At 45.6% G+C, this 14,481-nt stretch overlaps 1 protein-coding gene across 2 annotated transcripts in view; it reads left to right on the top strand.

Moving 5' to 3' along the window:
- LOC8035495 (N-chimaerin) overlaps positions 1–13,102 on the top strand; it is a 32,904-nt gene extending 19,802 nt beyond the window's left edge. For both annotated transcript variants that reach the window (XM_029980621.4, XM_040213421.3), the window contains 4 exons: positions 3,923–4,000; positions 4,085–4,222; positions 8,600–8,705; positions 9,887–13,102. In XM_029980621.4, the coding sequence (XP_029836481.1) occupies positions 3,923–4,000; positions 4,085–4,222; positions 8,600–8,705; positions 9,887–10,070 (506 nt within the window). In that variant the 3' untranslated portion in view covers positions 10,071–13,102. The remainder of the gene's footprint in view (positions 1–3,922; positions 4,001–4,084; positions 4,223–8,599; positions 8,706–9,886) is intronic.
- The last annotated feature ends 1,379 nt before the right edge of the window (positions 13,103–14,481 follow it).

Genomic DNA, 14,481 nt, shown 5'->3' on the forward strand with positions numbered 1-14,481 from the left:
CCCTCTCCCCCAGCGGGTCCGGTGCAGGGGTATCGCCGACAAGGTTTGACCAGAGGAAAATTGGCGACTCCCTCGCCGGGGGGAAGAGGAGGCGGGGGGGGTGATGTTTTTAGTTTTTTTGCCCAATCCCCCAAAGGCCATCCTGGTGATATCCCACACTACCTGGTAATAATTCGGAGCTAGAAAATTGGCTTAGAAGGGCGGGAGGAATCAAATGTTCAACTTTCTTAGACTTAAAGCTAGGTGGCGCAAGCTACCGCCCGCTAGAAAGGGCAGTAACATCCATCCATCCATCCATCCATCCATCCCTAACGCAAAGTGAGCATTTCCGTCTCGTCATTCTTACTGCAAGTGAATGCCGCAGCGTGCTTCATTTTCGTTGTTGTGCTCGACTTGTTTCGTGGATGGGTAAGATTCTTGTTGTGCGGTTGTGTGCCACAGCCACCAGGCAGCACTTGTGATCCACGAGACATGCAGCAATGAGCAAAATGAATTGTCACCGTGCGAAAGGAGCACTGGGTTCCCGTCAAGATCGAGATCCCATTTATGCAGCAATCATTTCACAGAAGAGAGCCACGAGTTGAGCTCTAAGCAGACAGGAGGCTCACGAGCTGAGATGTGATGCTGTGCCAATGATATTCAGCTGTGTCCACCCATTCCTTGCTCAAATCAGATCAATCGGTTTGATTATGCAGCGAAACCGAAACCAAAAGCAAGGCCATCTCGAAACAGTGCCAAAAGTTAGATTTAGCATGCGTGCAGCCCGATTCTGTTTGACGCACGTGTGAAAATGGAGCGGGGCAACGATTCACCAAGCTCTTCATAATCAAGTGACAATCCAGAAATATTTCATGCAATTTGAACGATTACTGTAAAGTTACGAAAGAATGCCCACCGAAAATGAAGAGATAAATGGTGAAAAACATGGGGTCGGCATCTTTGGGGATGTCACAGCGAAGCTTTATCAAAAATTAATGATAAACATCTTGGCATCAGCTACAATTAGCGCCAGACAGGGCGTCATATTGTTAATAAAGTTTGACACCACCACCACCAGCTACAAACCACGTGACGCGGGAACTGATACCGCAGATCACGGACACCGCTATTTCGCGTTTCACGATGCGAGAAACAGGCTGGAATTCGCTACGAACTCCTGTGTCACGGGAAAGGATACTGCAGGTTGTAGATGCATCAGATTCGTGTTTTACAGCGTGAAAGGCCCGCAAAAACCCACCGAGAACTTTTATCTCACGGGGAACGGATACCAAGAATTGCAAACGCAGCAGGTTCAAGTTTTATGGTGCAATAAACACGCTGGAACTCTCTACAAACTTGCCTGTCACTTGAATCGATATCGAGCACGCGGACAAAAACGCGGGGATTTGCTACAAGCTCGTATGTTACGGGAACAAATGCCGCAGATGACAAACGCAGCAGAATAATATTTCACTATGCGATATACATCTGGGACCAACTCTCGTGGAATCAAGATTGCGGACAAAAATGCGGGAATTCGCTACATACTTACCGTATTTACTCGCGTATAGGTCGACCTGTTTTTCAAAAATCGCCTCATCAAAACTGGGGGGGTCGACCAATACGCGAATCCCGGTATTATATTTTTCAACTTTTTTTTTTTTTTCGGGGGTCCCGAAGTTAGGGGGTCGACCTATACGACGTATCGACCAATATGCGAGTAAATACGGTATGTCACGGGAACGGATACCGCAGATTGCGGACGCAGCAGATTCGCATTTCACGGTGTACGCGCAGGAACAACTCGCATGCTACGGGAGCCGATATCGCGTGCGCAGATGGCGGACAAAAAACGCAGGAACCCGCTATGAACTCGCTTGTCAGACGTACCAGTACAGCAAATTGCACGCATTAATGCGATTCCCACCGGACGTTGTGTGCCGCTTCAGGGGCAAAATCTGCATCCTCTTTGCAAGCGCTCCTTGTCCGATCGGTGGGCGTCGCAGTTGTTACTTGTGTATGCACAAAATGGCATACATTTCCTCAAAGCTAACGACTGTTTTTGAGTAATATCCTGCTAAAAGACGCAACTTTTTTGCACACGCTTGGGAACTGTATTGTAAGAAACGAGCTGTCCTTCTTAGGTGACCCCGCTTTTTTGCTTCTAGGGTTGATGAGTGTCGTTCGGAAGTTGGGATCTGTTTCTGCTTTGTATAAATAGAGCCGTTCCGTAAATAAATCTTGCAGCTGAGTTTTCAGACATCGTTATGCTGTTCCTTTTTTCTTCTCTTTGTTCCCTTGTTTCGGGGTTTATAAACATGAGGAGGTCAATGTAGCAATATTTCAAAGCCATATTGCTTTGCTTCTACAGCAGCAGCTTGAGAAGTGAGCGGGTGCATTATCAGCGAGGGGAACTTTGGAGAGCTTACCACGCCGTTTTTGCTTCAGAGCATCTCGCAGTTTATTCAGCATTGAGCACGAATATGCGCTATTTCTTTTATTTAAGGTAGTCTGTCAGGGCAACTCCACGACAATCCCAGAATACCGACAGCACAGCCTTCCCTACGGACATTTGCACCTTGTCCTTTTTGGTAGGAGGAGAATAAGAGTGCTTCCACTCTTGACTCATCTCTTTGGTCTCCAAATCGTAAAGGTAGATCCAACATTCGTGCATGGTTACCAGACAACATAAAAAAGTGAAAGCCGTTTACAAATCCCTGTAACGCCGGATTGGAGCGCAGCTCTTGAGGAGGAGTAGGGAAGGGTACTGAGGGGGGTCACGTCACGTGCGGGTAGTCACGTGACCCCGGGGGGTCACGTGACCTCGGGGGGGGGGGGGGGGTCACACAACCTCGGGGGGGGGGGGGGGGGGGGGGGGTCACGTGATCCCCCCCCCCCCCGGTTACGCCGACGCCGCTCAGGCTGGAAACGGGCCCCCTAAGAGCTGCGCTCTAAAAAAGATCCCCTGTGTCATGCTTCAAAAGAGTGGGCCTCTGCCTTGACTGGTCACACCGTGTTTGCCTGTTGAGTGGAGTTAGCAGGCGAGGTACCCAGCGTGCAGACACCTTAAGCCTGTGCAGTTTGTTGCGAAACATCTTCCACATGCTACCATAGCTTAAGCCTGTTTTATGTGCGATCATTTGAAGGGTTACTTGTTGATCATCCAGAATGAGATCTTCAACTGTCTTCACTGTGACCGCATCATTGGTAAAAGAGGGCCGTCCAAATCTAGGATTGTCTGCGAGAGACTTGTGACCAGTTTGCACATTTCTTTTTCACCTAACAACAGTGGTGTATAATGGACAATCATCACCATAAACAGTCTTCATTTCATTGTGAATATACTGGGCACTATAGCCCTTCCAATGTTGAAAATTTATTATGCTGCGAGCCTCAATCTTTTTCATCTTCCAAATTACTTCCCACCACCTGCAAAAAAAAAAAGTATTAAAACGGCGTTTGCATTATTATATACGTAGACTTCAATAATTATACTGGCAGAAATTCACTCACATAGGTCTAATAATTATACATAGTGATCAAATCTTTTTGATACCCCCTCATACTAATGTAATATCAGATGACTTTCCAATTTCCAACATGTTTAACTGTTTTTTGTACCACGTCTAGAAGCTTAAAACATAATCATCTGTCAAACTCAATTTACATATGCCTTGTCGTGTTAGAAAACAAAACTGCTGTGATTGTCGACCTGGTTCCTTAGTGTGTCGCAGACCGTTTGCGGTTTCGCCAGAGGAGTGTTCCACTTACTTTCTTGTGCATAGCCTAAGTGCAGCTAAAGTACTCTCCATCTGATTTTGATCTACATAATTCAGTGAGTGAAATAGGGTGGAAATGATCTACTATACTTCCAGTTTCTAATTGTTGTGGCTGTGCTTATTTTGGTCTCCCAAACTGACACAGATTTTATCTCATCACATAGGTCTAGACACTGAAGGCATTTACCGTGTCTCTGGGTTCAGCGATGAAGTTGAAGCTCTGAGGATGGCTTTTGAGAAAGGTGAGGAGGCTATCTCCTGTGTTTTTACTCCAGCAGAACACAGATGCTCGTCTTTGTTCTAACGGATGCCTCCTCTATTCTCAGACGGAGAAGCTGCTCCCCTGAATGCCTCCACTTATGAAGACATTCATGTTATAGCTGGGGTTCTGAAACTGTTTCTGAGGTTGCTACCCATCCCCCTCATCACCTTTGACAGCTACACAAAGTTCTTCGATGCCGTCAGTAAGTGCCACAGGCATTCCTTCGCTGTAGTCACTCGTGCCTTGTTGTTGGTTTTCTGAAAAAGCAACTTTACACTAGGCTACTTCTGGTAACTTCATGCCCTGGGGGAGGTAATCTTCGTAAAAGGAGAATGCCTTTTTCACCCACATTGTGCAATGAAGTGAAAGCAATAGCTATAGCACGTTCACACAAAGCCGACAAAATGGTGTTCTCATAACTGAGAGCGGTATGGGCATTCCTTTGCTGTAGTCACTCGTGCCTTGTTGTTGGTTTTCTGAAAAAGCAACTTTACACTAGGCTACTTCTGGTAACTTCATGCCCTGGGGGAGGTAATCTTCGTAAAAGGAGAATGCCTTTTTCACCCACATTGTGCAAAGAAGTGAAAGCAATAGCTATAGCACGTTCACACAAAGCCGACAAAATGGTGTTCCCATAACTGAGAGCGGTATGTGACGACACTATTTTGTCCGCATTGCACGAAAGGGCTACAGCTATCTCCTTTACTTAGCGCTTTGACAGGAAAACATGCGTCGAGCAAATTTGCAGGTTTTCTCTGTGTTGTTGAGCGGTGAAGAGAGGGAGTAATGCTGATGTTCAGCGATGAGCCGAGAGGGGAACGCAGGCACAGAAAGGAGACAGGTGCAAGTCATTAAGTTTTGGCAGAACATATTTTACGTCTCGAGTTGCGTTCGAGAAGTAGGGATGTCATGTTGAAATCGAACGCGGTGTAAGTTTCTAAAACTCCTCGAACGTTACGCGTAGCCACTGGATACTGCCAAAGTGAGATTCTGCATAATGCGAGTTATGTTTGAAACATCTGTGTTAAAGTTATTGTTAGCAGACGACGCTTCTTCATCGTTCCGCCGTTATTGGCAGTTCGTTGCAGCTCTCCCTTCTTTGTGCGGCGCGGCCCATGGGAACTCCCACCTTGTCTCTTGTTGCGCCATCGAGGGACAGTAGAAGGGTTTTTCCATCTCCGCTGCGACGGCAGATTTCAAACGCCATCACCGAAATCCATGCAAAGTGTCGCCAGTAAATTTTAAACAAGTCTTAGAATGAGAACGGACAGTTTGATAGGAGACCTATAGTGAGTTCTTTGGGGCCTTGAAGTATTTACAATATAAGGGGGGTAGCAACTTTATTGTCATTACACTCGCAGACAACTTTCCGTTGCATTTCAGAAGTGAAGGGTATACATGATCAGCTTTAATGGGCACTCAAGATGTACAAATGCATGTGAGCCCTTAGCTTTGACATCAAGTCCAGAATGCATCGAATTCGCAGAATGCCACACAAAGAACCGGTCCCAAACGAACTTGCCAAATGCACAGAGTGCAGCCTGATGCTGTCACCATCTATGTTGTAGTAAAGGCTCCTTCACACAGTTGCGTTCGAGTGTGACTGCAAGACTTGAGCCTCGTTAAGACTGCTTCTGTTGAGCTGTTACTTTGGCGACACTTATGGCAAGCCAGTGGGGAGGCGCTGTGCTGCACAATCACAATGCAGTGCAACGCGGTCGACGCAAGTGTGTGAACCAGCCTTAAGTACAGACCTAAAACCGAAACTAGTTTCGACTCAGCAGGCAGGAACACGATAGTGCAGTCGCTGGAGCGTTTAGTAGTTTATATTTGTTATGACTTCAAACAACTCTACGGTTACGGAGATATTTTAAGACGCTGTAAGGTTCCACAACCATCAGATCGATAAAACTGCTGTAAGAAGTTACGAAAGTTGAGTGATAGTTCAATTCTATTAAGGGGGGACACTGGCTAGAGGTCAAACTTTTTAACTACTCAAGTGATCGGAATGAAATTTGCAGGGGAGATTTAGCATCAGATGTAGGTGTACTGTGCAAACTTTCAGCTCTTTAGGACTAATTTACATACCTGCATAAAGTGAGGTGTCACTTTTCAATAAGAAATCTGATATGCAAATGAAGCTATTAAGAATCATTTTAACTGCTTGAATATAAAGTGGGGATGTGGGACTTTGGGCTATCTAGTTTTTATAACTCAAATGTAAATATTTCAGGAAGAGTGATTACCTCAAACTATGAGATGCATATCTGTCTTATGTCAATTTTTGAAAACTTAGTTTTTTATCACTGAGGACTTCAACATAAAACAAAATAAAGTAGATAGCCCGATTCCTCAGTAAATTTCAGTTCAGAAACATCTTCATTGTGGTATCAGAATACTTTCACCTTCGAACAAAAGATTCTTTCGTATGAAATTTGCAGCAAAACGTGGAACTGAGAAAAGTACATTCAAACATTTAATTCCTTTACTTTGTTACTGCCTCACAATGTGTTGAAAATATTTTATATCAACGTGACTATTTGGCATATGGTTATCAAATTTGGTGTAAGGGTGTATAATTAGTTTCTAAAACTGAAAACCTCAAAATTAAAAAATGAGTTTTTTCAAAAAAATTTAAAATTTAGGCCCATGTCCCCCCTTAACTGTTTACACTGGACAAAACTGGATAGTGTATGTGCAGAAGCAGAACCCCTGAAAGGATAGAGCTCAAAACTTGTCTGTCAGAATCTCTAAATTTTTTAAATAATTCGATTTGCTTCACTTTCCATTTCAGTGGTCGTACGCATACAGCTGAATCAAATTTTATCCTTGGGAGTGTTGAGAACAAGAGCTTTCTCAAACAAAATATGGCATTCCAAAATAGCTTGTTTAGGTAAACGTTAAACATGGTGATTTTACCCAAGCCTCGGGTAAAATCACCATGTTTAGCTTTCTCGGCTGTTGATTGGATGTGAACCATGTTTCTGCCGGGCAAGCTTCGTCAACAAATGTCGTCTAACTTTTCGCCTGCACAATGATGGTGAGAGACTTCGTGGCCGCTAGTGTGTTTGTCTCGAGCCTTTCTTTACCTACCGAAAGATTTCAGCATCTGTACGGGCAACAAAACAACTCAGACTTCGCAAATAATGCACGGGTTGTTGATTGCTTCCTTCATGAAATATCAGGCACTCGCAATTCAAGCTTGCGTTTCATTCTGTCGCCCACGGGATGCGATTCCTAGTGGAAAATCCACTTTTGTTCTTCAGTTCTGCTAGCTCTGCCAGGCGCAAACAACACCTTGTACTAGAAGAACCCTCGTCGTCTGCTCCCGCTTCTCACCTGAGCGATGCGCAACGAAATTGCATTGTGATGCACGCTCGATTCTCTCGATGTGGCAAGTACATGCATTTGTAAAGTGCCGGCGCCGAAACAAACTTGGAGAGCGCTGAAACAAACTTTCTATTAAACTCGGATTTAAGCTACTTCAGCATTGATAATGCTTTGTAGTACTCTTTGGCTGCCCTCTCTGTTTATTGTTTGACTTTGTGTGAAAATTTTAGGTGACAGTACTATACACCAATGCCTAATATGCTTGAATTTCCTTCCTGTAAGAAGTAATCTTGGGGGTTGCAAAATGTTTCTTGTAACTTAAGGGGGCGGTGCAATAATGTTCAGGAGGAACGTTTTCACTTGAGTGCTTTAGTGGGACCCAAGTACACTAGCACGCATTTCCACTAACCAAGAAAGCTCTTTGTTGCAGTGTAATTTCAAGGATAAAAACTAGCATTTTATTTCTATCTGCTTCGCAAAACTTAATGACAAAGTTGTGGGGGGATCGCATTGTTGATCCTTAAGATTTTGTCATCAAGCTTTGCTATCGCCACGGAGAGCAAAGCGGTTCCTATAGTGGACACGAATACTGTGTGAGCATTCGATTTGGGCTCGTGACAATCAACGCCTCAACATGCATTCAGGTCGTGGCTCATGCCCAACCGCTGCAATGGTGGCAGTAGCCGAAACCTAACAATGTCTGGAGCTCAGCTCGTGTCCTGTACCTTGCCAACCCCAGCACGCGGCTATGATTAAAGCGCCGTTCACACACTTGCAACCGAGTAGGACCAAGAAAGACAAGTCTGGTTTTTAAGCCTCTCGTGATGGCGCAAGACCTGCTCTGCAGCAGTGCATCCGGTCCTAAGACGTTGCACGAGGCTTAAAAACCGGTCTTGTCTCTCTCCGTCCTGCTCGGTTGCAAGTGCGTGAACGGCACTTAACATTGGCGGCATATAATCGACTCTAGATCATGTGGCCGCTTGTTGTGGCTGCGAGTTGAGGGGATGAAAACCTGCTCATTTTTCTTTGATTTTTTCTGCAACCACCATTGCATATAGGAAAAAGAGTAATGCAGGTTTTATAAGTTGATACAGTTTGAAACCTTTCATGATGTTCCGTTCTTCGATTACTCCTTTGTCATGGTGTTAAATACATTGCAAATGTAGTCCTGTGCAGGGTGGGACCTGGTGCTGCGATAATTTCCAAGTGTGTGTAGGTACTTGAAAACTATTTTTTTCTTGCTTCTTAGAGAGCAACAAGGTGGAAGAAAAGCTGGATGCCATGAAGGAAGCCGTCAAGTCACTGCCTCCTGCCCACTACCAATCCCTGAAGTACCTCATGAGCCATCTTCAGCGGTGAGCATTGCCTTTTCCACTGATATGAAGCAACATTCCCTCCTAGATTTGCATGTAGTCTAAATTTTTCTGAGAGACAAGAGTGATTTTATGCTAAAATATAAGTTTTAGAGGAGGGAAGGTGGAGTTTGAAATATTTTGAGTTTATGTCCCTTAATGGTGAAGACCATTAGGGGTTGCCCAGCGAGCAACTCATTAGTGACTACCTATCTGAGGATTTTGGTGAAGCACCATTTGCATGGCATCTTCATCAAGCCATGGCCTGCATGGCTGGGTTCAAGCCTGCTTTTGCAAAGCTCTACAAGTTGGAATGTTGGCTCATTGGGACTGAGCAAACTTTCAGAGAGAGGAGGTGCGACTTAGCCATTCCTTCAAAAACCTTAGTTGAGGATATAACATACTGGTGACACGAAAAACTATTTCTGCACGCCTCTGCCGAACCAGATCAAAAGCCGCACGTCCGTGTTGCTACCCTCAGAAAGGTTAGCCTACATTGCGTGCGCCATCATTGCTGGTGAACCTGACAAAGCTACGAGCGTGCATTTTCAGCCCTCCATCCAATCAAACTGAAAGGTCAATGAGGCAGAATAACTTAATCTGGGAAGTGCTCCCACTTATGGTGCATTTGCTTGAAAGATGTTTATCGGCAGAGAAAGCAGAGTATGGGCATAGAGCCGTGAGGAGGGAAAGCCACAAAAATGAGAACAATGCTCAGAAAATCTGAGTGACCCCTCAGACGGCAAAAGTCACACATAGTTGAGTCAGAGGAGTCTTTTTTTTATTTATTTTTTTCGTGAATATGTTCACGACCTTCAAAGTTTCGTAACAAAAGTCGGGGAAGGAAAAAAAGAAAGAGTGGCATCTCGCAGCTCGATGCTGCTGACCATAAGCCTTCCCCAAAAGGAGGAGGACCGGTCACTTTGACGGGACGACGGATATTCCGCGAGCCGGTGGAAGATTCTCCGCAGCCTGCTGCGGTTCCACATGGTTAGCAAACATTCGTGATGCACGCAACCTCGAAACTCGACGACATTTAGTCCCTCCTCAGTGAAAAAACCTTGGCACGCGAATACGCCGTCAGGTTCTTTTTCGGTCACACTCATCGGCTCCGTGCAGCGTGAAACTCGCGCTCGGCTCGGGAGCTGACAACCCGACTTATGCCGACGTCGCCTGTCACGCAGGGTGTCGGAGCACCAGAAGAAGAACCTCATGTCCCCGAAGAACCTGAGCACGGTGTTCTCTCCAACGGTGATGCGCACTCCGGACATCATGGGCATGGGGCTGGACCAGATGAGTGCCTGGCACACAGAGAGTGCCGTCGTGGAGCTGCTCATCAGCTACAATCGGACTGTGTTCGTCCAGTAGTCCCCCCTCGCCGCACGCTCGTCGAGAGTGCCTGGATGGCGTCTCCGCCCGGATGGTGCCCGGATGGCGTCTCCGCCCGGCGCGTCCAAAAAAAAAAAAGTGGTCCCTTGATCCTCGACCGACGATGTTGTAGAAGCATCACGCCGACGCTGGCCCTGATCTCGGCAGCGTCGCGGCGGTGACGGCAGACGTGGCGGACGCCCACGGAGGCAGGAAGCTTCCAGAGGCAACGCAACACCACCAGGAGTGAAGCCGGAAGTGCGGAGGGACACGCCTCCGACGACGACCAATAGCAAGAACCGGCGTTGTACGAAAAGGCCTTTTCGTCCAATGGCATCTCTTGGTTTTGGTCGTCGTCGGGGGCGTGTTCCTCTATGCTTCCGGCTTCACCTCTGGCGGCGTCGCGTTGCCTCCAGAAGCTTCCTACCTCCGTGCAGACTCCCATTCTGCTGCAGGCGGTCGCTTTCCAGTTCGACTGACCGCGGAAGCTTCGGTGACTGGGGGTCGGGATGCCGCAACGATGGCGACGCTCTCGTTTGCTCATGCTTCTTGCCGGGTCTTCCACGACCGACTACCGTGATCACCACGTCTGACGGCGTGACGCTTTTGCGACATCGTTCGTTGCCACTTTGGGACCATTTTCGATGCGTGGGCAGGATGGGACGCCGGACGTGCCGGTCGGAGACACGTCCATAGCACCGTAAGCCTCATGGAAGCATCGTCCTCCAACCAAAGAGTTCCCTCGTTCTCAGGTCTGTGTCTCTGGTCGTTTTACGGGAAGAACTTACGTGGGACTCGGGAAGAACTTACATGGGACTCGTTCGTGTGGTTCCAGAAACTGAGAATCTCCCAATGTTTGGGCACTTTGTGAACTGATATGATTGGAGCTCCGGTTCCATGGCGTGCAGTGAATGGTCTTGTAAAAAGCGACTGAAGGTGGCTCCATTGACTTGTTCTCCGTAGATGTTGGTGTCTGTGGCCGGTGATGCATAATGGGAGCTCTGAAACTTTATATTGGCAGCAAGAATGTTGGGGGCCCTTAAATTTGGCCCATTTGGCCATTTGCAAACTTTGTGACAAAAGTGTAACAAATTTCCTGGTGAAAAAACAAAACAAAAAGCATGCACCTGTACGACCCATTTCCCATAACACCTTAAGGAAGACCCATGGGATGAAAGATTGGAAAATGATAGTTTTATCAGTGTACTTAACAATTTTAAGTGGTTTGAGAGAACCTCCCATATCTCATATGCATGAAATACACAAAATATCAAGGAACACGGCAGCAACAAAATATTGTTGCTGCCATGCTGCGACAGTAGTTTGTGTTTTCTACTTGTTTGATGTATTTGATTAAAATGTGGTGGACAACCATAGCCCTACAAAAATGTAACCAAAAAAAAAAAAAAAATTTTTAGGTTAGGTGGTGCAAGTTACTGCCATTATATAGGATAAAGCTGTTAATATCCACCTATCCATCTATCAATGATCTGTGCGTTTTTGCTAAAAATTTTGTCACATGGTTCTTTCATATGGTCTTATGGGCTATTGTTCATATAGGCGCTTGCGGTATTTTTCCAATGAGGTATTGGAGAACTCTGACAAGGTATGCAGTCATAGAAGTGTCTGCCTATGTTACACTTTTTGTAATGTCAAATTCAGAGCGTGTTTCAAGAAACAGATGTTTAACGCTAAACAATCATTGACACACAAGACGCACCATTGGAACATATTTGTAAAGTCACCTTTTGTAGTTACTTTTGCACTTGCTTCATAAAGTGGAAGATCGCTTTTCACTCTTCATTTGGTCGCCGCGACTTTGGAGCTTCAAGTTTAATTATGTCTGGTACCGAGCCAACTCACCCACACTTAGTTTTGTTTCCCTGAGGTGCCACATTAAAGGTTTCAGGTTGGTTGTTGTGAAGATTGCCCTCCTTGTAGGAGTGCTCATAATGCAGGTCTAAACCCTTGCACTTGCACTTAGAGCCCTTGCCGTTTGCCAGCGGATATAGCTGGAGTGTGGGTGCTGACAAAAAAAAACGGCTGAACTCCCTATATGCTAAGGAAATGCGTCGTATTGCGAGCACTGCAGCTGACTCGGTTTGTTGTAGCAAAGAGAAAAGTGCCGTCGGAAATGTCCGCACTATAGTCACTGGCAGAACGAGAACAGCAGGGTGCGTCTTTTGGAGGCCCAACCTCCGGCACGTGCTCCATGTCTTCCGCTGTGCTTTGGCTGCGCGCGCACACTCGAGGTGCACTAGACGCCGAAGCATTGTCGAAGGTAGAAAGCTCACGCCAGGGGTGGGACAACTAAGGTTCCTTTCCGGCGGTCTCGCCTTGCCAGTGACTAACCAATGTTTTTGGAAATGGTTAGCACACAGCTCAAGTTTGTGACCTTTGCAGAGAGAGATAACACCCTTGAGGTGGTCACAAAAATGGCCAAAGATTTTTTTTTACATGCCAAGTATGTATTATCTCAAAAGCACAGCACCCTTTTTTTGTTTCTTCCAGCGTGTTTGCATTGGCACGTATGGTTTGTGGGTAACCTTCCCCTTTTGTGGTTAGCCTAAAAATCTATTTTAGCTTTGCAGTCAAGGGTACACGTGCGCTCTTGGACAGTGCGGGCTGAAGTTGTCGAATCCCGGAGAAAAGCTCAGCGGAGAAAAGCTCACCGGAGAATAGCTCACCGGAGAAAAGCTCACCGGAGAAAAGCTCACCGCAAAACCTGCGGATGCGGAGAAAAGCTCACCGGCAATTGAGCGTAAGCGGAGGAAAGCTCACCGATTTTTTCCCCTCTGTTCATATGGAGGCTATTGGATCATGCCTAACATATATCAATTCATGATTATTACAATTTATCAGCTTTATAAAAAGGAAAATGTCCTTTTTTGTAATATTTGTTAAGCTTATCGGATATATTGTTTTTCGTGGTTTTCTCTCTAGGTAACGAAAGCCTAACTGAAAACTTTATGAACCTGGAGAACAGGAAAAAGTTCGGAAACTTAATATTGTCTGCCTAAAACCTAAAAAAAAAAAAATCAAAACGGTAAATGCCGAAAATTCCAAATATGCATGCGCAACAACGCGGTGCCCGAAAATCTCTGTGAAGCTTTTGTTAACCTTTGAAAACAGGATAGAATGGTCGCTGGGATATCGGGGTTTCTTTCTCCCACGGACATGCACGTTTTCAAGCCGTTCGTGCTGGTCCACACTTTGTCTTTGTGTGATAGTGCCCTTCTACGGCGAGCCACACATGAGCTTCAGAGCTGCACTCTGTCGCCATTGTTACTCGTGACCTACATAACAACTAGTCTTCTGTAAGGTAGCGAATTGGACGAGTTGGTAAGCGCTCAAACGACGAAGACGGAGTGAAGACAACAAACAGGACAGGACGAAGCTGTTCTCGCAACTAAAGTTTTATTACTAAAAATAACAAAAAAAAAAAAAAAAAACAGCGCAGCCGACACTGATTATGATGAATTAACACCTACTCAGTCTGTCAGGCACCATACAATCTTGGGAGCTGAAACGGTTCTCACACCGCTATTCATTCTAGCTCGCAAAAAAAAAAAAAAAGTATTTTTATCTGTTAGAGCTACCGATGGCGCACTGGGTGTCCGATGTTCTGATTTTATACTTGCGGCGTCATTAATACTTAGAACGGGTGATTACTCATTTCTGGGGAATTAGTAAATATGCCGAATAAACTTCAAGAATATTACAAAAAAAGGGCAATTATTTTTATTGAAGTGGTTTTATTTTTATTCGTGCTAAATTGCCACGTGTAACGCACAATCCGCTAAGCTAAGAAAGAAAAAAATCGGTGAGTTTTTTCTGCATCCGCTCAAAGGCCGGTGAGCTTTTCTCCGCATCTGCCGGTTTTGCGGTGAGCTTTTCTCCGGTGAGCTTTTCTCCGCCGCCCGAAGTTGTCGAGCGTGGATTTAAAAGATCTTGCGATGCTCGTGCAGTGCTGTGTCAAAGGGCTGGAGGCAGCTACAGAAATCTCAAATGCGCAGCCGCTCCTGTGGCTGGTCGGTGAACATTACTTTTTGTGTGCGCCGCTGGTGCCTTTATGTTGGTCCACTCAGATTGCAGCCACCACTGGCCAAGAGTTTATGGCTGATGAGGAACAGGACGTTTCTCTTAACTCGAATGCCGTTCACAAATCATACTGGAAGGTACATCATCTCTGGATCCAGCATGTGCATAAACTTTAAATTACCTATTCTGAATAATGGCATTTCAATATTTCTTTATTGTTTATGCGCTGCAAGCTGCTGTAGCTTTATAAAGCTTGATAGACCTTGAAGGGTATGGACCTAGATGGGTTGTGTGTTTTATATCAATCTGATATAAACATTTTTAAATGCTCAGTGTATGTACCCATTATAATAAAAAGCAGCCTAAAAAT

This window comes from Ixodes scapularis, unplaced genomic scaffold (genome assembly GCF_016920785.2).
Source record: "Ixodes scapularis isolate PalLabHiFi unplaced genomic scaffold, ASM1692078v2 PGA_scaffold0__279_contigs__length_252992795, whole genome shotgun sequence".
NCBI classification, from domain to species: domain Eukaryota; kingdom Metazoa; phylum Arthropoda; class Arachnida; order Ixodida; family Ixodidae; genus Ixodes; species Ixodes scapularis.